The 26,579-nt window shown below is 37.3% G+C and overlaps 1 protein-coding gene across 15 annotated transcripts in view; it reads right to left on the reverse strand.

The window, feature by feature from the left end:
* Positions 1–26,579, reverse strand: part of TEX2 (testis expressed 2) — a 159,411-nt gene that overhangs the window by 106,592 nt on the left and 26,240 nt on the right. For 9 of the 15 annotated variants that reach the window (XM_007482574.3, XM_007482578.3, XM_056817087.1 and 6 more), the window contains one exon: positions 245–1,896. In XM_007482574.3, coding sequence (XP_007482636.2) covers positions 245–1,858 — 1,614 coding nt within the window. In that variant the 5' untranslated portion in view covers positions 1,859–1,896. Of the gene's footprint in view, positions 1–244; positions 1,897–26,175; positions 26,321–26,579 lie in introns of all 15 variants that reach the window. The other 6 variants (XM_056817082.1, XM_016430623.2, XM_056817084.1 and 3 more) reach the window with 1 other exon arrangement.

The raw sequence follows: 26,579 nt of genomic DNA on the forward strand, positions 1-26,579 counted from the left end.
TTCTCCTTCTGGTAATAATTAAAGAAATAAACATAAAGTGCATAAGCTGATATTAAAGATAGATTGCACAGTTTACAAAAACAAAGTACGTATATCGTCTGGCAACGTGAGGGTGAAGAGACTTGTCTTCTCATCTCCAGAGCTCAATGGAACACTACCACTTTAAATGATGCTCACCTGTCTCAAGGATACTGGAATCACAACCACTTGCTTCTTAAGTAAAAGATCAGTTAAGAATTCTCACCTTCAGAATTTCCGGTTCTTTGATATCCAGAGATTCTGTATTCCAGTGTTTTAGGCTTGAATGTAGACTGTGATATTTATGAGCACTTGGTGGTGTAAAAAACCAAATCACACAGACCGCAATCATAAATCCAAGGCCAAATCCCAAGCAGAGTCCACTCACATAATTGGGGAGAGGGAGTATAAGGTACGCATAGACTAACAAAATAAGGAAGTATAGTGTCTTCATTGGTAGTTTAGGCTGTTGCATGTACAAATTCATTTCATGTTCACTGTCAAGTATGGTATTATCTTCCTCAAGCATCCCAGGCTTGAGAGAAATGTCTAGGGGCTTATCAATTTTATTTTCTTCTTCAGCTTCCAGGTCAAAGTCCTCAGAGTACAGCTCACAAAACTCTTCATCTTCTTTGCTCACTAAGGCAGACAAAGAACATTTTTCAAGTACGGAAGAGGCAGTCTTTGCACTTACATCCTTGATGCTGCTGACTTGAGAACCCTGAAGTTCTATCTCCCTTACCAACTCTTCAGAGGGTTGCTTGGGGTATTCACTCTTACTGACATTAGAGTCACTGCCTTCACAATCACCCTCCCAGTCGCATTCTTCTTCTTTGATGCTGTAGTTGTTATTGCTTTCCAAGTGGCCATTCAAGCTGGAAAGATTGGAGAGCTCTGAAGCACTTGAAGATAAGGCTTTGGGCCTGTGGCTACTACTTTCTTCCCCCATAATTTTGCTAAGGAGCTGAAAAGGCTCATAGATGACTTCAGAAAGGCGCCGTTTAGTATCTTCAATTTTAGCTTCCATTTCGGGCACTTTAAAAAAGGATCGTGTATCCGAGGGAGAAGTCAAGGGGGAAGAAGGAGCCGTCTTGGAATCTCCCCCTGTGTTAGTATTTCGTGGCTGAGTAAACTGCTTGAAGAGGTGCAGATTCAGTTTGGAGTCAGGTGGCTTATAGGACAGAGTATCCAGCTCCTGCTTGGAAGTATCTGTAGACAGAGATTTGACTAAAGTTTTCATCAAGTGCCGGTGCCTGGAGGGCTGTGGGAATTCTTTTGGCTCCACCTCTGTAGAGAGGGACTTGACAAGGCTCATGAAGGGTTTTGCACTAGAAAGGGTGGAAGAAGAGGCACTGGATGACAGGACAGGAGACTTGGAAGGGGAGGACAATGGAGAGGAGGAACTGGTTTTCTGTTCTGATAGCGATGACACACTAGGTGAGCTCACTATGGGACCTGATGGAGAAGAGGCTGGGGACAGAGAGGATTCCAATGATTTTATAGCATTCTCAGCAACAGGCAACACAGGAGGAGGGGAGGACACAGACTGTACAACTGCCATAACAGGTGAGGTAGCAGGGCCAGCAAAGTCATGATGCCCGCGTTCAAAGAACAGGTCTTCCTTGGCTTCAAGAGCAGTTACAATGCTTTGGTCATCTAATTCTTCAGGAGGCTCCCTGAACTCCTCCTCCTCCTCCTCTTTTTCTTCCTTCCCAGATGCTGAGAAGTGAATGGTGATGGTATCTCGTGAAAGTGACCTTTGGACCTGCACTTTGGGGGTTGATGATGGTTTTGGCATATCATTAGTTTTCTCTGCATGGCTACTATTCAGACTTGTCATTGCCGGCTGTGCTGACCGCCCTCACACGGTTTCAAGGTCTGTGGAGAGAACATTAGGAGAAACAGAAATCAAAAGGCAAATTTCTCATAAAGAGACACTGACATTTACAGATATAAATCACTCGCAAAGCTCATTTCAAAATGGTAATTATACTTTTACTTTGGCAAGCATTCACTGTTCCTCAATTCCATGGATTTAACTATAATTTGTTTAGTCAAAATTAAATCATTAAGTATTTTCTTTCTCAATCAAGTGAAACACCATTATGAGCTGATATCTTTATTCTTGCCATGACAGCTGGGCTCTTGCTTCCCCTCTTTTCTATGGCTTGTTTATATCAATAATTCCATTTTTAAGGGCTTAGTATAGCAAGCTAGATGTCATTACTACTATCAATAAAGAAATCCAACAAGCCAAAATGGGGTCATGAAGAATATAGAAATAATGCATTTCACCAGTGGTTTTCTATCTAAAAAAAGTAGCCAGACTCAGGCAAGCTATTACCTCAAGTGAACTTTTTACAGTGATAGTTATAATAATTTGTCTTTCATCGCCAAATGTTTATAAAATTTTCTCACAAGTACTAGTAAGAAAGTTCCTAAGTATGAAAAAGTTACAAATATACATCCATCTAATTATTTTTTAGCATTGGCATAAATAGCATGTGGATTCATGTCCTAAAGAGAACAAATGTCAAATGACTGTGAGCTTAAAATTTGACAAATGAAGGCAGAGAGAAATTATGATACCACTGCTATACTCAACCACCTGACTAGTATTTTAGTTCCCAAAATGTGCTCATTAGTATTGTGGGTGAGACAAGAGTTAGCAACAGTGTTGTATGGAAAGAAAAAATGCAGTTAAGAAGTCACAGGATTTGGGCTTGAATTTTCATTCTGCTATTTTCTTGTATGACCTTAGGCAAATAACTTCACCTGTTTGCAACTATTTCTTCACCTGTAAAGTGAAAAGGCTGGATCAAAAAGCCTCCTTACAGTGTCAATCCTTTGACAAATTTAAGATAAGGTGCTTACCTTCCAGGAACTTACAATGTTGTTTGGACATAAAACACATACATGCAAAGTTAGAAATAAATCTAAATAGCAATACAAAAAAATGTCATAAGACATTCTCCTTCGAAGTTGTAATTAATAAATTAAAAGATTGCATGCCAAATGACTGGTCTAAATAAAATGTGTCTTAGGAATACAGAGTGGGTTGAGATGTTTGGAGAAAGCCCCGTGAAGATGGAAGAACTTGAGCTGGATCTTTAAGAACGTAAAGCAGAATTTGAATAGGCAGAGAGCCACAAGAAAGGCACTAAATTAGAAAGGAAAACTCTGACAGAGGCAGGACATGGCATCTTCAAAGGACAGTAAAAAGACCAGATGGTAGAAGGCAGAATTTGTGTTTGCGAGCAGAGGGAGCCACGTTTGGTGGTATCATAGAGCTAATAAGCACACTTAATTTAAGGACTTTGTAGTGGATAGAAAGCCAAGCCTAGAGTTAGGTTCAAATCTCACCTCAGACACTTCCAAGCTGTGTGACCCTGGCAAATCAATTAACTTCAGTTGCCTAGCCCTAACCACCTTTTCTGCCTTGGAACTGATACTTAGAATTGACTCTTAAGACAGAAGGTACAGTTTCTTTATTTGTTTTTAAATTAAGGACTTTGTAGAGGAATTCAACATTTTTTCCAGAAGGATCAATGCATAGCACAGCTCAGCATACAGTAGGTGCTTAGTAAGTGTGCCTGTCTTCTCACAGACCCATTAGTTATCACTTTTGTCTTTCGTCAAATTTACCAATATGAATAGTATGAGATGAAATTTTAGAGGTGTTATTAACTTGTATGATGTCTCTTATTGGTGATTCAGAGCATTCTTTCATATGACTATTAATAGCTGCTTATTAACATTTTTTAACTATCAATCCATTAAAGAATGAACTCTTTTTCTTCATAAAAACATTTTTTTAAAAATCCTTACCTTCTTAGAATCAATACTAGGTATTAGTTCCAAGGCAGTGAAGAAGAGTGGGAAGGGCTGGGCAATTAGGACACTCCCAGGAAGTGTCTGAGGCCTTTTTCAGAGATATATGCCATAAAATTTTTTAACCCAATTGGTTATTTCTCTTCTAATTCTAGCTACACTAATTTTATTCATGTGAAAACATTTCAATTTTATGTTATAAGCCCCCAAATGATCCCTAAATGACTATACTTATTTTTTCTAATTCTATCAAGTAACCTTTTAGTAGTTTGAATGGCACATTACTGAACAAAATTTATTTAGTTAATATTGTCATTTTTATCATACTGGCTTAGCCTACTCATGTGAAGATCTATTTGTGTTAAAATGTTTTGTGGCGGGTTTCATAATTTCCTGTGCATGTCTTGGTAGGTAGAAACCCAAGTATTTTATAGTTTCTGTAGTTACTGTAAATGGAATTTCTCTTTCTATTATCTTACTGTTGGATTTTCTTAATAATTGTAAAAATACTAATGGTTTGTGGGGTTTATTTTGATTTTTACAACACTGATTAATTGTTTCAGTTAGCTTTTAATTTCACTCTCCAGGGCCCTCTAAGTAAATCATCATATCATCTGCAAAAAGTGATAATTTCATTGCTTCTTTCACCTATGTATATTTCTTCAAAAATTTTTTTTGGTTTATTGCTGTAAGCAATAGAAATTATAGGAATGGATATACCTACTAAACTCATGATTTTATTATAAAAGCCTCTAGTTTATCTCCATGACAGCTAATGCTGACTCTTGGTTTCAATTATATACCACTTATCATAGTTAGTAAACATCCACTTATCCTATAGTCCTAGTATTTTTAATAGGAATGACTGCTGTATCTTGTCAAAAGTTTTTTCTACATCTATTACTATAATCGCATGATTCTGTTGCCTTTGTTATTAATATGGCCAATTATGGATTTTTACTAATACTGAGTCTTCTATTCTTGGTATAAATCCATGTAGTTATACTACATAATCTTTCTGAAATGTTGCTGTAGTCACTCTAATATTTTATTTAACATGTTTGCATCAATACTCATTAAGGATGTTGCTCTATAGTTCTCTTTCTGTTTTGACTCTCCCTAAGTTAAGCATCATAGCCATATTTGTATCATAGAAGGAATTTGGTAGGACCCGTTATTTTCTCTTTTTTTCCCCAAGTTTACATAGTAGTAAAATTAAATGTGCTTTAAATGTTCCATAGAATTCTCTTGAAAACCCACGTGATGCTGGAACTTTTTCTTTGAAAGCTCATTTATGCCTCATTTGGTTTATTTTTCCAAGATTGGGTTGTTTAAGTCTTCTCTTTCTTGTTCTTTTAATCTGGGAATTTTATATTTTGTAACTATTTCATTTAGGCTGTCAGTTTTATTGGCATATTATCTGAGCACAATATTCCTAATAATTTCTTTTCTTTCTACTTTGTTGTCTGAGTTTCTTTTTTTTTCATTCAATTTGGCATTCTTTTTTAAAAAATCAAATTAGCTCTACTGGTTTATCTATTTTATACTTTTTGTGTGTTTTTTAAACAAACTCCTAGTTTTATTTATTAAGTTCTCAATGGGTTTTTTGTCTTCAATTTTGATTTCTTCCTTAATTTTATTGTGTCAAAGGGGTTAATTTGTCACTTTCCTGGGCTTTTTTTTTTTTAAACTTGCACAGCCAATTCATTAATTTGCTCTGTCTTTTATTAAGGGAAGTTTTTAGAGATATAAGTTTGCCCCTAAGGACTGCTTTGGCTGCCTCTCAAAAATTTTGTTATCTTATTGCCATGACTTGTATGACCCATTAATATAGTTTTCTTTTCAGTGTTCAATTTATTTTTTTCTCTAAGTTATACAAGCTATCCACAACATGTAACTGATTTGAATGCTGGTGAGGACACTGGTATATTTGTCTTTCAGTAGTAAATACATGAAGCCTTTATTTAAAAATATTGGATCAGTCATTTCTGAGAAGAGACTGATAAAATGTTTTTCTAGTCATTCATTCATTCACAGCTGTGAAATGTTTAAGTCAAAACTTGTGGCTTTTAACTGGCATCATAGCCTGCAAGTTTTGCAATTATTTGATTTTTTTTTTTACTGCTTCAATAAGGTACCCCAGGAGGCTATAATTTAAATAGAGAACAATTATCCACATGAACATCAACTGTTCCAGCATTCTCATTACATGTAAGTCTATTTTATTCTTTTGCAGTCAGGGAACAAACCATGAGTAGAGTCCTACGGTAAAGTCGATGTGATAATCGATAGAAGCAGTATAAATGTTATGGCATTTCCCAGAGGTTTGTTCAATCTTATCCAATCAGTTTATCTTTACACTTCTGAAACTTTGCCAATGTCCCTTTTGCTCCTCAGTCAACATGTTGTTTTTTCAGGTCTATAGTTTTTTTGTTTTCTAAGTTGTACTCTTTTTAGGTAATAGATAAGTACCACTTCTGTTAAGAAAAATGGACTCTCACTACATACACCAAAATGTACAAAACAGGATTTTATGGTAACAAAAAATTAGAAACAAAGTAGACGTCCATCAACTGGGAACTGGTAAATTGTGGCACATTCATATAATGGAATATTACTGTGCTATTAGAAATGATCTGTGTGATGAATAGAGATGTACAGAAAGACCTGCACAAACTGAGGCAGACCAAAGAAAACAATGCACACAGCAACTTTAACAATATAATTGGACAAAACAGTCACACCTCCCCCCCCCAAAATGCAAAGTGACAAGCAAAAGTATATAGGTCAAGTATGACACAAATGAAATGATACCTCAAGGATGTCCCAAACCACCCCTTAATGGAGAGGTGACACATTGCACAGATTTTCAGATTTTTTCAATGTATTGATCAGTTGTGCTGATTTTTCCCAAGAGCTTTAAAAATACTATTTGTTAGGGAACAGCTTTGTGGTTCACTGGATTAAGAGTGAAGCCTGGAGTCAGGAGGACCTTGGTTTCCATCTGGCCTCAGACACTTCCTAGCTCTGTAACCCTGGCCAAGTCACTTAACTCCCATTGTCTACTCCTTACTGCTCTTTTGCCTTAGAGCTAATACAGTATTGATTCTAAGACAGAAAGTATGAGTTTTTTAAAAATACTATTTGTTATATGGGATGGCTTTCTGGGAGGGCAAGGTAAGGGACATTGAGGATAATTATGAAGATGTAAGAAACAGAAAGTATTAATAAACACAAATTTTTTTAAAATATGGGATCATCAATGGGGGAATGTTTAAACTGCAGCACACAAATATAATGCAATATTTCAGTATTGTAAGAAATGACAAAGTATGGTAAGATTTCTATGAACTGCTGTAGAGTTAAGTAAGCACAGCCAAGAAAACAACATACACAATGACTACAACAATGTAAAAGGAAAAACACCAAAAGGGAAAAAAGTAAAAGCTGCAAAATAACAAAGAATTAGCATGCTTCCAAAAGAGATAAGAGAAGAATTTTCTGCCCCACTCCTTTGTAGAAATAGGAAATACAAAGGCATGGTACACTGTACATATCTTGAGACTTTTAAGATACAATTACCAGTTGTTTTTCTTCTTCCTTTAAAATTTTTTTCTTATATGGAATAACTCTCTGGGAGAGGGAGGGATATTAAGATAAATTTCAGTATTCAATAAAACTTATTTTAAAAGGAAAGCTGGAGAGGCAGGTAGGTGGCACAATGGATAGAATGCCAGTCCTGGAGTCAAGAGGATATAGGTTCAATTTGGCCCAACACATTTTCTAGCTGTGTGATCTTGGGTAAGTCACTTAACCCCATTTACCAAGCCCTTACCTTTCTGTCTTTTTTTTTTTAAACCCTTACCTTCCATCTTAGAATCAATACTGTATATTAGTTCCAAGGCAGAAGAGTGGTAAGGGTTAGGCAAAGGTTAAGTGACTTGCCCAGGGTCACAAAGCTAGGAAGTGTCGAGGCCAAATTTGAATCCAGGACCTCACATCTCTAGGCCTGGCTCTCAATCCACTGAACTACCCAGCTGCCCCCCCCCCCTCTTTCTGTCTTAAGAGTTGTTACCAAGACAAAAAGTTAGAGTTAAAAATTGTTTTAAATCTAATTTAAAAAATAAAAAGGAAAGATGGGATCAGTATTATAACAGAGAAGAGGCTGGTAAAATGTTTTGCTAGTATAGTTTACCACCTTGAAACATTTATGCCAGTCATTACGGGTGTTAATTGGCCCCACTGCCTTCCATTTTTGCAATTATTTGATATTATTATTATTATTATTGCTTCACTAAAGTAACCCATTAAGTCACATCAGACATTTTAGCAGACATTAAGGCGCATCTCAGAAAACCAAATTTTTGTAGAAAGTTCTATCACCCAATTTCTAAAAAGCAGAGCTACTAAAAGCAAGCTCCCACTGGGCCTGCACATAGCTGCTTCCTGGAAGATTGGGGCCTGGTCACACTGGCTGAATCTGGTTAAGACTTCAAGAGAAACCATGAGAACACTGTAAGTGTACTTAGATGACAAACACAAGCCGACCTATACCAAAGGGGGATGGGGAGCAAGTTACAGTATTACCTTGAATTTATCCCCAGAAAGCCTACAATTAAATCAATCTAGATGTCAGTATAAGAACTACTTGTGAATGAAGCATTCAAGTTACATACAGTTGAATTTCTCTAAGAACTGAGTGAGAGCTTCTAGAAACCGAAGTTGCTCTTAGTGTCAAAAGAAGGATCCAGAACTTGTCACCACTTCATGTCCAGGGCTATTGGGCACATCTGTTTACACCAGGTCACCCGGACCCCAAAACTTAAGATTATAAAAGTAATTAATGTAAATTGAAAAAAAAACAAAAAACAAAAAACCAGAACTTGACTGGGTAGCTCAATGGATTGAGTGCCAGGCCTAGAGACGGGAGGTCCTATATTCAAATCTGGCCCCAGATATTTCCTAGCTGTGTGACCCGGAGCAAGTCACTTAACCCCCCCATTGCCTAGCCCTCTTGGCTCTTCTGCCTTGGAACCCATATATACAATATTGACTCTAAGATGGAAGGTAAAGGTTTAAAAAAATGGATCACTAAAAGATACAATAGTTCTTAAGGATCCTTACTGTATTCCTTCCAAAATTCAGTACCTAAAAATACACATAAAAATCAAGATGTATTGGTTGAAAACTGAAGATTCAATCAAGAAAAAAAATTCCATATTTTTCATATTTTGGGTAGTATTGGTATTTCTCATCATAAAGCACAACATTAATTCCAAAATGTTTCCTGGGAATGATAAAAGGCAGAGAAGTTTAAAAACAAAATGAAACAAAAACAAACAACAATGAACAGTCAGAAGACCTGGGCTCCAGTCCAAACTCTGTTGCTGAACTTTCTATGGGATTTTGGCACATCAATTTTCACCTCTCCAACCCTCAAGTTTTATTTATTTCTTTTATAAAATAAATTAGCAAAGATTAGTGGTCCTCAAATTCTTTTCAGAAGCAGAACCTTGCATTTGAAGGAAATCTTCATGGAATCTTTATAGTAAAATATTTTCAAATTATTATTTTGAGAAGTTGCTTCTGTTTGTCACATTTTTAACACGCAGAGTAGAGTACAAGTGAGTAGTAGAGTGCTGGGCCTGGAGTTTGGAAAAAATGGCTCCAAATCAAGGCTCAAATACTTACTAGCTGTATAACTCTAAGTAAGTTACTTTACCTGCCTGACTCAGTTTCCTCAACTAAAAAAATGGGGATAATAATTGCATCTATCTCACAGAGTTGTTGCAAGGATGAAATGAGATCACATTTATAAAGTGCTTCACACAGGGTTTGGCACATAATAAGCACTTAAAACAGTTTGTCTTTAGACCCAGTCCTCCTCCCACTCTGCCCCAGAATTCGAGATTTTGAAAGTTTATTTTTTGATTCTGTGTTGATTGCAAATAAATAGCTGAACTACAGTACAGTTATCCTACCATGTAGCAACTTGCCCCACTGTGGTCTTGATATATCACAGGTGGGCATAAGAAACTAAATGGGAATTTGGGGAGTTTTGTAGAAGCCACAGAATACACCCAAAGGCCAGCAGATGACACAGAAAAAAGTTTAGAAATTCATTTTTACTTTAAACACCGACCTACATATTTAGCTTATGACCAAATATATAACCCAATAAGGTTCTATGAACACCCCATAAAAGAAAAAAATTCAGACTTCTTTTCTGGTACAAAGGGAGGGCCAAAAAATTTTATGCAGATTTTCCCAGATCAATGGAGTGCCTGGAGTGCCATGCCCCTAACCCTACAATGTGGAAGGGATACCTGTACTTATTCTGTAAAGTTTGGTACAACATATACTACTACCAAGATTACTAAAAGTAAGCCAAAATGAAGATAGCTAAAATCATGCTTTCATTTAATTTGGGATTTTATATTCAAAGTAGATTGCAGATGCTTGTTTAGTCATCAGAATCTTGGTTATCAATTCTTTTGCATTCTTGTCTCAATTGTCCCAAATATTTCAAGGATCTATGATTTCATCCACATAGCGACAAGCTCTACCAAAGTAGCGTAGGGCCTCCCTCTGACTAAGGAGATAGTTTTTGAGAACTGACACACATTTATCGCCCAGTGATGAGCTTCTCTCTCAACATAGTCAAGCTGTTCCTTAGACCAGAGAGAGATTCTATCACTGAACCTATAGACTTTTCCCCATCTATAGAACTTGCCAGACAGAGCCCATGTCTTGATGGCATAACCTTTCAAAGTCCAGAGTTCAACCCTTAACTATTATGAAGCATTAGAATAAGAATTACCAAAAATTCAATACAAATAAAAAAGTATAACTATTCCTTGTCCTGCCCTTAAGCAACTTGGATACTAGTGGGGAAAAGTAATTTGTACAAAGAAATTTAAATATAAATTCTGTGGAAACAAACAACTGACAATTAATTGACAACATATGTTGGTGATTTCAATGTAATTCAATAATGAATTCTTCTGCAACTCTAGAACAAAAAGCAGTCAACTTTTAACTCATGAAAGGGGAACAATGGAGGTCTCTACCCATATAGTTTTGCTGTCTAATTCTTCTGTTTCTTCCTGTAATTCAATTATTTTTTCCTTTAAGTACTTAGATCTATGCCATTCAGGACATATATAGTAAGTACTGATATTATTCATTATCTCTGGGTGCCTTTAATTATAATTCAGTTTCCTGGCTTATCTCTTTAAACCATGTATATTTTTAATGCGGTCTTGTCTGATCATAACTACCAGACTTGCTTTCTGGAATTCCCCATAGGCATAAGAAATTCTACTCCAGCACCTCATTTTAATGAATCTATGTTTCACGGATCTTTCTTGTAAACAACATACCCTTGAATTCTACAGTCTAATTCATTCTTTTTCTGTTTAATGAATGAGTTCATTCCATATACATTATTGGTTATGTTTATTAATTGTTTACTTCCTTCTGTGGTATTCTCTTATATTCTCCCCTCCCATATGATACAGGAAGAAGATGAAAAAGAAGAAAAGAGGAATGGCAGTGTCTCAGTAAACACTATTAATATATATATCAGAAGCGGTCTTCTGTCACTTCTGTCTTTTTACTTAGCTCACACCCCTAATCATTAGATTTTATACTTTCTTGCCCTCATTTTTCATCCTATTTGTGCTTGTTTTCAAAGTTGAATTCTGTTTTGCTTTTGACTATTCTGTCTCTGACACTACTTTCCTTCTTAAATGCTTCTCTCCCTATATGTTAGTTGAACCTAATGTATTTAGTTCAATAGGTTCATAGATTTAGAACTAGAAGGAACCTTGGATATTATGGAGTTCAACTCCCATTTTACAGTTGAAGAAACTGAGGCACAGAGGGGCTAAATGACTGACCTACTCACACACCTAATAAGCATCTGAGGCAAAATTTAGCCCAAATTTTCCTGATTTCAAGCCTAATCCACCATCCACTACTCTGTGATACTGCTTTTCATACACCACATTATGTATGTGATTTCAATCCTCTTTTGGTTCAGATAATAGTTAAGTTCACAAGATGCTTGCTTCCCCAAACCTTTCCTCAATGTTTGTATATTCTTCTAGCACATCTCATTTTTGCCAAACTCTAGGTTTCTCTCTCCATTAATTTTTTTCACTCCCTTTTTCCTTCTTCCCTTAAAGCCAACAAAACAATAAAACCATACTTAAGCCTTGTGTTTGACTTTCTTAGATCTTTCAGGGACCCTTGAAGACTTCTTTCCACCTACTGACAAGTAACCACTTCAATATTATTTAGCAGCTTCCAGCTGATCTAGTTTATTTACCTTTCTAGGTTTCTTTTGTCTCCTGTGTTTGCATTTCAAAGATTTTATCCAATTTTCCTCTTTTCATCAGTAATGTTTGAAAGTCTTCTATTTCATTAAAGATCCATTTTTTACCCTATAAAATTATGTTTTGTCACACTGTGTCACATTGTGAACTGAGATTTTATTTTCTGCCTTTTGATGTATATAATCCAAGATCTCTCATTAAAGAAAGGAACTGCTACATAGTCATTTGGGACAAAATTTGAAAAAAATTCTATTTGCTTTATTTTTCACAAAACTTTTAAAATAAGTAAACAAACATCAATACTACAACTACAAAATCCCTTTGTTTCTAGAATTTCTTTCAACATTTATGCTTCTTTCAGAATTCCTTAATGGAAAAACATGTACAGTAAAAAAAAAAAACCTCAGATTGGCTAAAATAAAATGGAAAAGGGGGATAAATGGTGGGAGATATGTGGAAAAATTGGGACACTAATGCACTGTCAATCTAAGACAACTCCAAAGGACTCATGATAAAAAATGTCCCCTTTAGAGAAAGAATTGATGGAGTCTGAATGCAGATTGAAGCATACTATTTTTTACTTTATTTTCTTTATGATTTTAAAAAAGATATTTGTGTCTTCTGTTACAGCATGACTAATATGGAAATGTTTTTCATAATCAAACATGTAAAACCTATATCAATTGCTTATGGTCTAAGAGAGAGATGAGGAAAAAGAAGTAGGAAGAGAATTAGGAAGTCAAAATTTTAGAAAATGAATGTTAAAAAAGTTTCTAGGTGTAATTAGGTAAAAATAAAATATTATTTTAAAACAATTAAATGACTAATATAAGAAAACTAACCTAGTTTTTTTAGGTAAATGCCCTCACTTTTTCTTTTAAGCCCAAGTGTGGAGTTTTCATATTAATCTGGTACTTCTGACACTTAAAAAAAAAAAAGGCCTCAGACACTTCCCAGCTGTGTGATCCTGGGCAAGTCACTTGACCCCCACTGCCTAGCCCTTACCTCTCTTCTGCTTTGGAACCAATACATAGTATTGATTCCAAGATGGAAAGTAAGGGTTTTTAAAAGAAAAAAAAAGGCAAGTGAAATTAAAAAAACCTGAAGAACCCTTTGATTCTACATTCTTTTTGTAATGAGAAAAAACCTAAATAATGCAAGATTCAGAATTCTGGAGTGTTCACTGTGTCATGTTTCACTTGCCTTTTTGCCTGGCTATATATCAATATGGACAGAGCTGCTGCTGCCACAGCCATTTATTGCTAGAAGAATCATGACTGCTGCTTGGGCCTGTATAAAGCTCTCCACTCTGATAACAGTAGGGGTGTATGGGGTGCTCAGGAAGGGGTAGTATCTCTGGTATGGAGGGCTTGTCGTGCCCTCCTAGGGCAGCTCTCCAGCCTCGGACCCTCACCTGACACCCAGCTCTCACTTGTGGCTCCCAGTAGCTGCTAGCATTCGGCAGCAGCCACACCCCGGGCAACGGCTTGGACAGGCCAGCTAAACCTTGTGAGGGTAGCCATCGGTTCATCGACCCCTGGTGAACCAGCACTTTGCTCACCCAGCATGTGAAGACTGTTTCGGCGGAACAGGCGGAAGAAACCAATAAGAAGGTTCAACGGCTGAGAGGGCGACGCAGCAAAGCACTGTGGAGTGCTTAGGGTGTGTTGGCGCACAAAAGACAACACGACCATCCAGTGCAGCTGAGGAAGTCTCCAGGTGTAACGACTTTTCGTGCCACTGGACCAGGCTTCCAATGCCGAGAGAGTGGGACTGTCTCTGTGCATCGACTTTTCCACTTAAATCTTCACGCACAAGTGTCTTTGTGCACACTCATCTATACACATAGATGAAAACGCACAAAGACAATCGTCATCCTCGGTTACCAAGAGACTACTACTATATACTATTCAAAAGAGAAGATCTGGTCTTAACTGGCTGAGTTCACTGCATGTCTTGGGTGGTCCTGACCATTGCTCTTTGGTATTTGAGGTTTTTTGCATTTTAGCTATAATTGTCTTTGACATGGGAACTCTGGACTTTAGGTATGACATTTGCAGCTGTTTTCGATCTGAGATTCAACTAAAGGTTGGTTTTGTCTTCTCCTGTGGCCTGGACAGCCAAGTGCTGGAGGCAACACTGGTCTCGGGTCTCTTGCAAGACACCCCCACTCCCAGCACATTGCATCTGGAGGTCTAACTGGGCTCATATATTTTTTAAATTAACTTTTAAAATTAAAAAAAAAATACATGTAAAAACAATTTTTGGCAATTTTTCTCCAGATTACCATGTCAATATAATTTTAAATATTCATTTTCTGGCATTTTACAGTATATATTCTCTCTCCCCATCTAGCCTTCCTTCCTGACCATGAAGGAAAGTAATATGACATAGACTGTACATATATTATTACATAATACATATTTCCATGTTCATCACGTTGTGAAACAAGACATATTGCTTACACTAGAGAAAAATTCATGGAGGAAATAAAGTAAAGGATGGTATGTTTCAATCTGTATTTGGCTTCCATCTGTTCTTTCTATGACTGTAGATATCCTTTTTCTTTTTGCTGTTTGTTTTTTAAAGCCCTTACCCTCCCCATCTTGGAATGAATGCTCTGTATTGGTTCCAAGGCAGAAGAGTGGCAAGGGTGAGGGCAAGGGGGGGTTAAGTAACTTGCCCAGGGTCACACAGCTAGGAAGTGTCTGAGGTCAAATTTGAACCCAGGACCTCCTATCTCTAGACCTGGCTCTCAATCCACTGAGCAACCTAGCTGCCCCAGATATCCTTTTTTTGTAATGAGTTCCCTGGGTCCTTGTCTTGTTGTAATAGTTAAGTCATTCCCAGTTGTCTGTCACACATTACTATTACTATGTACAATGTTCTCCTTGTTCTGCTCACTTAACTTAGCATCACATTCACTTCCAGGTTTTTCTGAATCATCCTGCTTGTCATTCCTTATGGCACAAGAGTATTTCATTACAAGCATATACCACTTTGTTTAGCCAATCTCCAGTTGATAGGCATCCCTTCAGTTTCCAGTTCTTAGAGGTAGGTTCTTTTCTCTTATCTTTACTCTCTTTGGGATACAGACCTAGTAGTGTTATTGCTGGGTCAAAGGGCATGGCATAGTTTTATGGCCCTCTGAACATAGTTCCAAATTGCTCACCAGAATGGTTGGATCAGTTCACAGCTCCAACATTAGTATATCAATGTTCTGATTTTTCCACATTCTCTCCAACATTTATCATTTCCCTTTTGGTCATGTTAGCCAGTCAGAAGGGTGTGAAGTGGTATCTGAGTTTTTTGATTTGTATTTCTCTAATCAGGAGTGGTTTAAAGCAGTTTTTTCATATACCTATTTATGGCTGTGATTTCTTCATCCAAAAATGGTCTGTTCATATCTTTTGCCTATTTACCAACTGGGGGATGTCTCTTATTCTTAAAAATTTGACATATCTTAGATATGACACCTCTGAGAGGCTGTCAGTGTAGAAACCTTTTAATTTAATGTAGTCAAAGTTACTTATTTTACATCTCATAATGTTCTGTATTGTTTTGGTCTAAATTTTTCCCTTATCCATAGGAATGACAGGTAAACTATTGTGTGCTTAACTTGATTTATGTCATGATCTATGCCTAATTTCTGCCACATTGTTTTCCAGTTTTTCCAGCAGTTTTTATCAAATAGTGAGTTCTTTTTCCAAAAGTTTGGATCCTTGGGTTTGTCAAATACTAGGTTTTTATGACCATTGTATGTTGAGTGTCTAATTTATTTCATTGGTCTTCCATTCTATTTCTTAGCTAGTAACAGACTGTTTTGATGGTTGCCATTTATATAAAATATTAGTTTGAGATCTGGTACAGCTAAGATATCTTCATTTTTTTTTCATTAGTTCCCCTGATATTCTAAGTCTTTTGTTCTACCAGATGCATTTTGTTAATATTTTTTCTAGCTCTATGAGATAATTCTTGGGTAGTTTGATTTGCATGGCACTGAATAAGTAAATTAATTTAGAATTGTCATTTTTATTATATTGGCTTGGCCTACCCATGAGCAATTAATTAATGTTTTTCAAATTGTTTAGATCTGACTTAACTAGTTTGAAAAGTGTTTTGTAGTTGTTGGACCCAACTATTTGAGTGCTCCAAGGTATAAATTGTTCCTTTGTCTCTCTGACTAGCAGATTACAGGGACTGTCTCCTCTGCTACTGCTTTAACAGGTCTTAGTCTCTTCAATTACTGAATGCTAGCTTCTGCCTCCCTTGACTCTGCTTTGTCCTCATTCTTTACATACCCTGTAAGATCAATCCTGCTGGCAGATCTCAGCTCAGAAAACCCACAGACTTCTGGCCCTATAAGAATGGAGGCTACACTGTGCTTTTTGTGGTGGCAAAGAACTGGAAACTAAAGGGATGTCCCTCAATTGGAGGATGGCTGAACACAATGTGTTATATGATAGTGATGGAATATTATTGTGCTATAAGAAATGATGAACAGGATGATTTCAGAAAGAGCTGGAAAGACCTACATGAACTGATTCAGAGTGAAACAAGCAGAACCAGGAGATCATTATACACAGTAACTTAAATACTGTGGAACAACCAAATGTGATAGACTTTGCTACTAACAACAATACAATGATCCAGGACAATTCTGAGGATTTGTGAAAAAGAATGCTATCCACCTCTAGAGAAAGAATTGTTGGAGTATAAATGCGGATGAAAATATATGATGTCACTTATTTATGTGATTTGGAGTTTTGGTTTTATAAGATTATTCACTTACAAAAATAATATGGAAATATGTTTTGTGTGACAATACATGTATAACCCACATTGAATTGCTTGTCAACCATGGAAATGAGAAGAGAAGAGGGGAGGGAGACAACATGAATCATATAACTTTGGAAAACCTGCAGGTTTCTGGCCACATATGATGACTAATACTGGCTTCTGCCTCCTCTATGGTGTCCTTCTCTGAGTACCCTAGGTCTTTTGGCTGTCATCTTGTGTAATCTTGGACTAGAAGAAAGATCTCACTACAGTTTCTCTTTGGTGTTAATCAATGCTCTCCCAGGCACCCTTTTAAACATTGATGAGGGAGAGCCAGATTCCTCTATAACCTTTTTGGTTGCCATCTCAACTCAAAGATTCAAGCTTTCTCTGTTGCTCAATTGTCACTGCCATCAACATGTCACTTAACACAAGTGGTACAACCTTCATGGGTATTTGGCTCATTTTCAGGAAGTCTGTGTTTTTTATCTAAATTTAAGTCTTTGGCCATTACTCTTCCTGTTAACTTGAAATGCTCAGTGGTCCTGGGTGACTAGGTGAGCACTTTGTAAAATTGTGTGTATCATAGTTCCTTATCATCTTTAAATGTTTATGATTAGCTAAAAATCCCGTTTTCCAGCTTATTTTCTCTCTACAGGAAACATGGTACACTGGACAAAATCCTGATCTTGAATTCAGATAGACCAGCATGCTCAAATTTAGAACTTAATAGTCAGATAATTCTGTGGTATGTCATTTAGGCTGTCAGCCTCAGTTTCTTTTTCTGCAAAATGGAATATAATACTATTTGTGGCACTTAGCTCACAAGGTTCTTGTGAGGATCAAGTGAGAAAACAAACGTAAGATGCTTTGTAAATTTTAAGGTAATGTGTAAATATCAGTTGCTATTGTTATTTTTTGGGGTGGTACCAAACTTAGGGTTTCCTAAATATAAGGAATGGCCTATGAGGAAGTTACTTCTCCCAAAGAAGATCAGCACCTACTCTGCCACTGACAGTTGTTGTGAGTTTCAAGAGTCAATGAGAGTTGGGGGAAGCTAAGTGTCTCAGAAGCTAGGTGGATTGAGAGCCAGACCTAGAGATGGGAGGTTTCTGGCTATGTGACACTGGGCAAATCACTTAAACCCCATTGCCTAACACTTACAACTCTTCTGCCTTGAAAGGAATACAAAGTATTGATTCTAAGATGGAAGGAAAGGGTTTTTTTAAAGTCAATGAGAGATTAAGTGACCTGTCCAGGATCACAGAGCCAGGAGACAGAGGCAGGATTGGAACCCCGCTCTCCCTGACTCCAAGACTGGCTCTCTGTCTATGATGCTACCCTGTCTTCAATAATAATCTAACCTAAAAGTTTCACACAAAGCCCAGTTCCAGAACCCATTCAGGAAAGTTGGAAAGCTTCTAGAACTGCCACCAACCAGAACCCTGTATCACTTCCTTTCTTTCATCCAGGTTGCTGAGCTCCTTTGCTCACAGGGTATGATTGAGATAGGAGTCAACAACTCTATTCCTTTTGATTAGATGGAAAACCACTGAACCTTACTCTCTATCCTTTCACCACATCTTAAGACCCTCTCGGCATTACCACCTGCCCTGCCCCTATGTCCCATAGTCTTAGTCCCACATCCCACTCCTGCCATTTTAACTATGTAGGTAATCTAAGGATTTCTCCATCTAATCTGCTATTGAACTTTCTTTATCTTTTTGATTCCCACAATTAAAACATGAGCTCCTCATTAATAGGAACTACACTGATTTTTCTATTTATATCCCCCAAACTAAACACTTAATAAAAGTTTTTTTCACTGTCTCATTGCTCTAAAGTGATATTTTCCTAACAAGTCTATCACCACCAAAACTGTTTAAGTTAAGTTTTAGCAACTGGCATATATGGAACATATTTTTATCAAGTTTTCAGAAGAAAGGAAAGGGACCAGTCTAAAATCTTGGGGGTTTGTTTTGGCTTTTAAAAATTTTTTGCTTACTACCCTGACTCTATGATAAGTTCCACTGTGTTATCCTTTTAAAACCAAGGATAACCATTTATAAACGGAAACAAATTCAAATAAAGAAAAGAATATTCTCCATTATTTTTCCCCAAGAACTGATGGATGTATGGAACAAGTAACTATAATCTTCTAAATTTTTTTAAAGCACAAAATAAAATTTCTAAAATTTTTCAACTCTACTTTTTCAAGTTAATTTTATTAAATATACTTCCTTTTAGTTGAAAGGTAAGAGACTCTACAGGTGGAGAAGTTTGCATACACTGTCCAATGCAGGCACTGCTCAATGCACACTTGGGATAGGAGATAGCACAAGTGGATCTATACTCTTGAAGGCTGTGATACAGAAGATATTAAAACTTTTAGAAATTCATCTCATACACTGTACACAGAAACAGATACACTGTGGCACAATAAAATGTAATGGACTTCTCTACTAGCAGCAATGCAATGACCCAGGACAATCCAGAGGAACAAATGAGAAAGAATGCCATCCACATCAAGAGAAAGATTTGTGGCAACAGAAACACAAAAGAAAAACACAAGATCGATCACATAGTTTGATGGGGATGTGATTAAGGTTTTGATGTTAAAAGATCACTCTACTGGAGATATGAATAACCTAGAAACAGGTTTTAAACAATGATACATGTATAACCCAGTGTGGAACTGCTTGTCAGCTGCAGGAAGGGGAAAGAAAGGGGGTAGGGGGGGATCATGAATCATGTAACCATGGAAAAATATTCTAAATTTAAAAAAAGAAATTAATTCATCTCAGAATCAAAATAGTAAGAAATATCTTGGTTAGATAAATCTTCTTAAATGAGATACCTATATCAAAACCCAAATTCCAAGTGAAATGTTCTTCAAAGAGCTAGTTAATGTCCTTTAAAGTCACATGTTGATGTGAGATAACTCAGCAGCTAAGTGTTACCTATATAATCCCTGCTACTTATGAGCTGAAGCTGCTGGATCCCTTCTGTTGCATTAGGGCTAAAAGTAATCGGGTGTCCCCAGGAGGCCTCGTACCAATATGGTGAGCCAATATGGTGAGCCCCTGGGGACCACCAAGTTATCTAAGGAAGTATTGAAGTAGCCTGGGGCAGAAGGCAATATGTCAAAGATTCAGTTCCAATCAGTGGGATTACCCCATGCACCCTAGCAAAAAAAGAGACCCAGTCAGAAAAGGGGAAGGAAAACTTCCAATCAATGAAGAGTTCCTAATGAGTGTAGCTTACTATAGTGACAACTTATGTTTCAAACTATATTAACTTTGTCTCCTAAATGTAATACCAGTTAGCCCAGGATCAATAAATAAGGACCCATAGTCCTCCAAATGCTCACAGAAATAGTATAGAATTCAACAGATCATTCACCTATTTGTAAAAACAAAATTAAGGGGCAGTTAAGTGGCTCAGGGGATTCAAAGCCAGAGATAGAGATAAGAAGTCCTGCATTCAAATCTGATCTCAGACACTTCCTACCTGTATGATCCTGAGCAAGTCACTTAAGCCCCATTGTGTAGCCCTAATTGCTTTTCTGCCTTGTATTGATTCTAAGACAGAAGTAAGAGGTTTTTATTTTTTTAATTAAAAAAAAAATCTTTTTAAACTAATCTCTCAGAATCAATACAGTTTCAAAGCAGAAATATCAGTAAGGGCTAGGCAACAGGGGTTAAATGACTTGTCCAAAGTGTCACAGGTAGATTATGTCTGAGGTCAGATTGAATGCAGGACCTCTTATCTCTACCCCTGACTAAGCCACCTAGCTGCCCTCCTGGTTATAATGTTCAATTTATTTCCTCCTTAAGGGCAAGGCCTATTTCCTTTTTGTATTTGTAGTCATAGCACTTGGCACAATGCCTGGCATATAGCAGGCCCTCAAGAAGAGTTCTTGTTGATCATCTGCTTAGCTTTCATCTGTGGATTATTTTTCCTCCCAAAAGTCACTTCTTAATTATCTGCTCCTATATAGAAGGGTGACAGGGCAATTTAAAATGGGATTTTAGAATACACAGTATTTTTTACAGCAAATTTACCCTCCTAATTATGTTTTACTTAAACCAATATAAAGATCAGTTTATATTCCTTATAACATACCAAATGCCTAACAAAGGAAACAACTCGGCAGCAAGTCAAACTTTTACTTAGGATTTTGAAAAACTGCTACAATGCATAGATATGCACCTACCTAGGAACTGAGTATATAATGTATGTTGTATTTAATATCCATAGTGCTGGCTGCTCATTAATTTTAGATGAATTTCACAGTCAGTTTTCAGTAATTACCAGCAGCTTGCATTACTAGCTCATGAGATCTCTGTATCAATTAAAAGATCCAGTTACTTAAGCAAAGCCTCTCAGATCACACCTCCTACAGAGCCATGCTATGCAGCCAACCTGCCCTACCTAAAGCTTCTTTGGCCAAGTCCAAGGCAGGGAGCTTTCCATGTCAGCTGCCCTTTGAATTTCATGATGCTTACCATCCAGGAAAAAGACAATGAAATACCACCACCACCACCACCACCACCCCCCCCCCCCAGTCAGATGCCTTTTCAAAACTTGTACAAAGCCTGAGAAGCAAAGCCCCTAGACCACAATATGGCCTTTATTTTTAAATAAGTAATTTAAGAACTTTAAATAATAGCAAAGCCAAGGAAAGTTATAAATATCTGGTTAATAATTTACTAAAGTTGTAAATAGTTGTCAGTGTTATTCCTTCCCTAGGTTGATGTCAGAAAGGGGAGGAGGAGCTAGTAATTTATGGTAATCCTTTTTTTTGTTAACCCTTACCTTCTGCCTTAGAATTGACACTAAGTACCTGTTCCAAGGCAGAAGATCAGGAAAGGCAGTGGGGGTCGACTTAGCTAGGGTCACATAGTTAGGCAGTTAGGATCTCCCATCTCCAGGCCTGGCTCTCTAGCCACTGAGCACCTTAGCTGTTCCTATAGTAAAAATTTTAATAGTATCCAAAGGCTGGGAAAGAAAATAGGTGCCCATTGACAGAGAGATGGTTAACCAAATAGTGGTACATAAATAAAATGGCTATAAGAAATAATGAAAAGTGATGAATACAGGAGAAATATGACAAGTCTTTTTTAAACGGATGCAAAATGAAGAAAGTGGAGCCAGGAAACCAACATACACAATGACTATAAAATGTAGATAGAAACAACAGTTAACAACAAAACTGAAACTGATGTGAAATTATTATGATCATGGTTGGTTGGCCCCATAAGGGAATGCACATCCCTCCCTTCTCTGTAGAAGTTAGGGACTACAGGTATAGAGCTCTTCATATAATGTTGGACTTGGTTTGTGTGTTCTTTAGCTTTCCTGAATTGCTCTTTCCTCTTTTGTTATTCCTTGTTATAAGGGATGGCTCTCTGGGACAGAAAAAAAGTAGGGATAAAAACAAAAAATAACAATAATTTAAGAAAAACAAGAAATTAAGGGGTGAGATCATCTTAATACATAAAACTTTTATTATGTGCCTGCCCCCCTCCCCCAATTATGTGTATTTTGGCATCTCTTTTTGGCTAGAGAATAGAGCCAGAGTTGTAATTAGAAAGTTTTGTGCTGGGAAAATTCAGTTGAGCAAAGATTAGGGGGTGGGGTCAGGCAGCAACACCAAAAGGAGTCCAAATGGGATGGTTGGGCTGGGAAAAGGGGAGATTCATGAACCAGAGTTTCAAGCCTTCAGCCCTGAAAGGGTCTGGAGGAAGATGGGACCCAAGGGAAAGATGTCACAGCAATGGAACCCTATAAGTAAGTAGTGACCTTCAGGGATCACTGAATCTTGTGGGGGCCTGGACTTAAAAAAGATGAGAGTGTGAGGCATAAGAAAAGAAAGGACATCCATCATCCTTAGCCCTCCTCCAAGAAAGTACATCCCCAGATGTTGGTACCCTGGAACAAAATTCCATTTGAGTTCATTATAACTCAGATAAGGGCTTTTTAAAAATATAAATGATGTTTCCTTTAAAAACAAGTAAATTAAGAATGTTGCCCAAACTATGACATTCAATAAGATGGGGAGCCCACTGAATTAGTCCCTCAGTACCTGTACACTGGAAAGGTACCATAGAGAGTGAGCCAGAACCCAGAATTAAACAAGAAGAGCAAAGTAAGAAGAATTGTATTTGGGAGTCCATGCAAGGTTCTCTGTGATGTCTGCTTCTATAAAAACTCATCTTTTTTTTTTAACTTTTACTTTCCATCTTAGAATTAATACTGTATATTGGTCCTAAGGCAGAAGAGCAGTAAGGGCTAGGCAATGAGGGTGAAGTAACTTGCCCAGGGTCACACAGCCTGAGTGTCTGAGGCCAGAATTGAACCCAGGACCTCCCATCTCCAGATAAAACCCATCTTTTTAACATCAATATTCTCCCTATGATACTCTATGGGTGCTAATTATGACACACCACAATCTTCACAAAATAAACTCTCAAATTTTTCACTGTTTTACAAAGTATTTTTCTTACAATTCCTGAGTTGTGAAGTGAGTACTGAAAAAACTATTACTATTTTATGGAAAATAAACTGAGACCCCTCCATCCAAATCTGAAATTATTTGCCCAGGATCACACAGCTAATAAATACTAGAGCCAGGATATGAAATCTACTATTTCTTGACTCCAAGTTTGGTACTTTTTCCATTATAGAATGCAGGTGGTTACCAAAGGGCAAAGGAAAAGGGGACAGTAAATAAGAGCCTAAAGTGAATTATGAACAACGACTTGCTCCAAGAAATGGGAAATAAAAGTCATCCTCAAGAATGTGTAGAGCCAGAAAAGGAGGTAACTCAGTCATGTAGTGAAGGATAGTGAGGGACAAGAGCTGGAAGACAGTGGTTGTTGTTGCACCAATCCCACAAAGCATTCTAACAATCAGAGGAAGGCCTCCACAACAATGGCTAGATTCCTCATGGAGGATTTACAGAAAGACATGGACAACATTGGTACAAGGGTGAGAAAGAAATGATGTATGAAATGCAACCTGCATCGGTGAAGGAAGACACCATATCAGTAGAGTGCACTATTTAATATTGCTTCTGAAAGTTTTAAAGCAACAATGCAACACTGGCTGAAAAGTTGGCTCCAGGGCCAGGAGGCCTTGGGTTTCTCTATCATCTCTGACCATCTGATTCTAGGCAAAAGTTCCTTAAGCTCTCAGAAATCTAGGAAACTCTCCAAAGTACCAATAAGGATGAATAGAGGGAACTTCCTTATCCTGATGATCTCAACACCAAGGAGATGACTGATCAAGGTCCTATGCCTTTAAAGTTTATAAACTACTTTAAAGACATTTTCTCTTTTGAACCTCAGAAGAATCCATAAGAGTAGAACTGTAGATATTGGACCTATTTTACAAATAAGAAACAGACACACAGAGAAGTTACATGATTTGTCCATGGTCACACAGCTAAGTGTCACAAGCATGATTTGAGCCCAAATTTTCTTGACTCTAAGTTCTTTGGCCTATCCAACAGGACTTTCCTTTTAAAAAAATGTAAATTCTTACCCACAAGCCCCATCCATCCAAATTCCAACCTCAAGGAAAAAAGCCATTGACATGAACAACAGTACAACAAAGACACAGACTATGGGGCTGAGGAGCAGAGAACTTTGAATGGCATGAGCTGCCTCAGAAGAGGTCTGCCAATACTGTGAGAAATCAAAGGAAAAAGAGTTGAAGAAAACAGTTAGAAGGTAATGGTTTCAAAGTTGATGCCCAGGAAGAGACAATTATTGCATGTGTTACAGAAGGAAGAACTGGATTGGGGGGCAAGGAAATTTTCATAAGAAGTACAAATATGGTTAGGCCACATGGTATCTGGTACATAAAAAGCCTTTTTCTGAGAGTCAGAAGAGAGGAGAGAAAGAGAGAATGCATGTGAGCACCCACACCTATCTATGTGCCTGACTATCCTGGGAGTGAAACAAAGGAGAGCTAAAAAGAGAAGCCAGATATATCAAGCTGAATAAAACTACTTAAGCATGCCATATATACAAAACAGAATAACTTGGAGACAGTCTATACCGGCAAGTCTGTGTACTAAAGCAATTATTGTTTATACTCTACAGAACAGTTGGATGAGTATGTGAAGATTTAAGCAACTCACTGTGGAAAAGTCATGGTATAGACAAAGCTATGGTCTTGAGGTTCAAGTCTAATCTGCTCTGGTTCCAGCCAGCAGCAGCCAAAGTGACTGACCAATGATGAGCTCAAGAAGCAATGGCTGGTCTTTCTCACTCAATCCCTCAGAGTGGTAAAGAGTCATCATACAATTTGGGATTATTTTGGGGGATAGTTTTGCAGAAGGAGTACAACTGGGCAAAAGAGAATGTGAAGCCATGGTATGGGAATATTTTCTATTTTTTGAAAATGAGACAGTAGAAAATTTACTTTCCAGAGATGTCAACAAAAGACTGGAACTTTCCAAAATAAATTGTTGGAGCAGCAGATGAGGAAGGATTCGTTGTAAATAATGATGTAAAAATAAAAGATATCAACAAAATTTAGAAAAAGACATCAAATAACAAAGCAGAATGGTGCCATTAAAATAATAATACACTTATGGACATGACCCTCCACCTGCCCCATCAAGGCCCAGGGATAATCCTAGGTTCTAGAAGATTATGTCAATGGAGCCCAAGTTCTGACAGGTTCTACTATGTCAAAAAAGATTTCTAAGTAGTCCTTAAACAGATAGTTTGCTTTCCAAGGACCAGCCTCATTAAGTACAAAGCAGTTCATCACCTGTAGTCTGGCCACTTGCTGATGGGTTCTCTGACTATAACAAAGTGGGAAACAAAGAAAAAGATAAAATGGCTCTCAGTCCTGTGGTTGTGTGGTGAAATGGTGGAAAAGAGATCAGAGTACAAAGAATCGCAAAACTTTAGACTGTTTATAAACATTAACTTGGCTGTTGATACTCTAAATATGAAACCTTTGTCTAATGACCAATGAACAGACACACTACGGAGAACTGAACCGCACTGGTCATTATCACTATTAAACAAATCCAGAACATAAAAGGATGTATGACCAGAAAAAAAAGACTCAACAAGAATGAGGAATGATTGGCAAGCAGTCTACACACTCCGATGGTATCCATGCCATGTCAAGAGAATGCAAGGAATCCCCAGTACATTGGGTAGACCCCTTGTGGTGAACTTACGGGAAGACATGAACAAGAGTTGCACAGGATGGGCAGGCAGGAATAGGCTGCAATCTGCATTGTTGGAGGGAATACCCACATCGATGAGATCACAGTTCCAATGGAATACTGGAGTATTATGAAGATAAGTCTTTTTTCATAGTTCCTGATCAGAGAAAGAATAGCCTAATTTAATATTTTACATTTGGAAGTCTACATTATTTAATGCTATGCAAGGATTATTAAACTATACTATTAAGGCTCTTTGTAATATCTAATAAGTACAAAATATATTAAATTGGACAGTCTTTTTTCAAAGTGAGATTTCTAGGTGGAGGAGAATGTAACTTAAAGACCCACAATAAAGATGACAAGTTCAAATCTGCCCAAAGGATCTCAAGTATTATGCAGATTCAAATCACAGC

Source organism: Monodelphis domestica, chromosome 2, assembly GCF_027887165.1.
Source record: "Monodelphis domestica isolate mMonDom1 chromosome 2, mMonDom1.pri, whole genome shotgun sequence".
NCBI lineage: Eukaryota > Metazoa > Chordata > Mammalia > Didelphimorphia > Didelphidae > Monodelphis > Monodelphis domestica.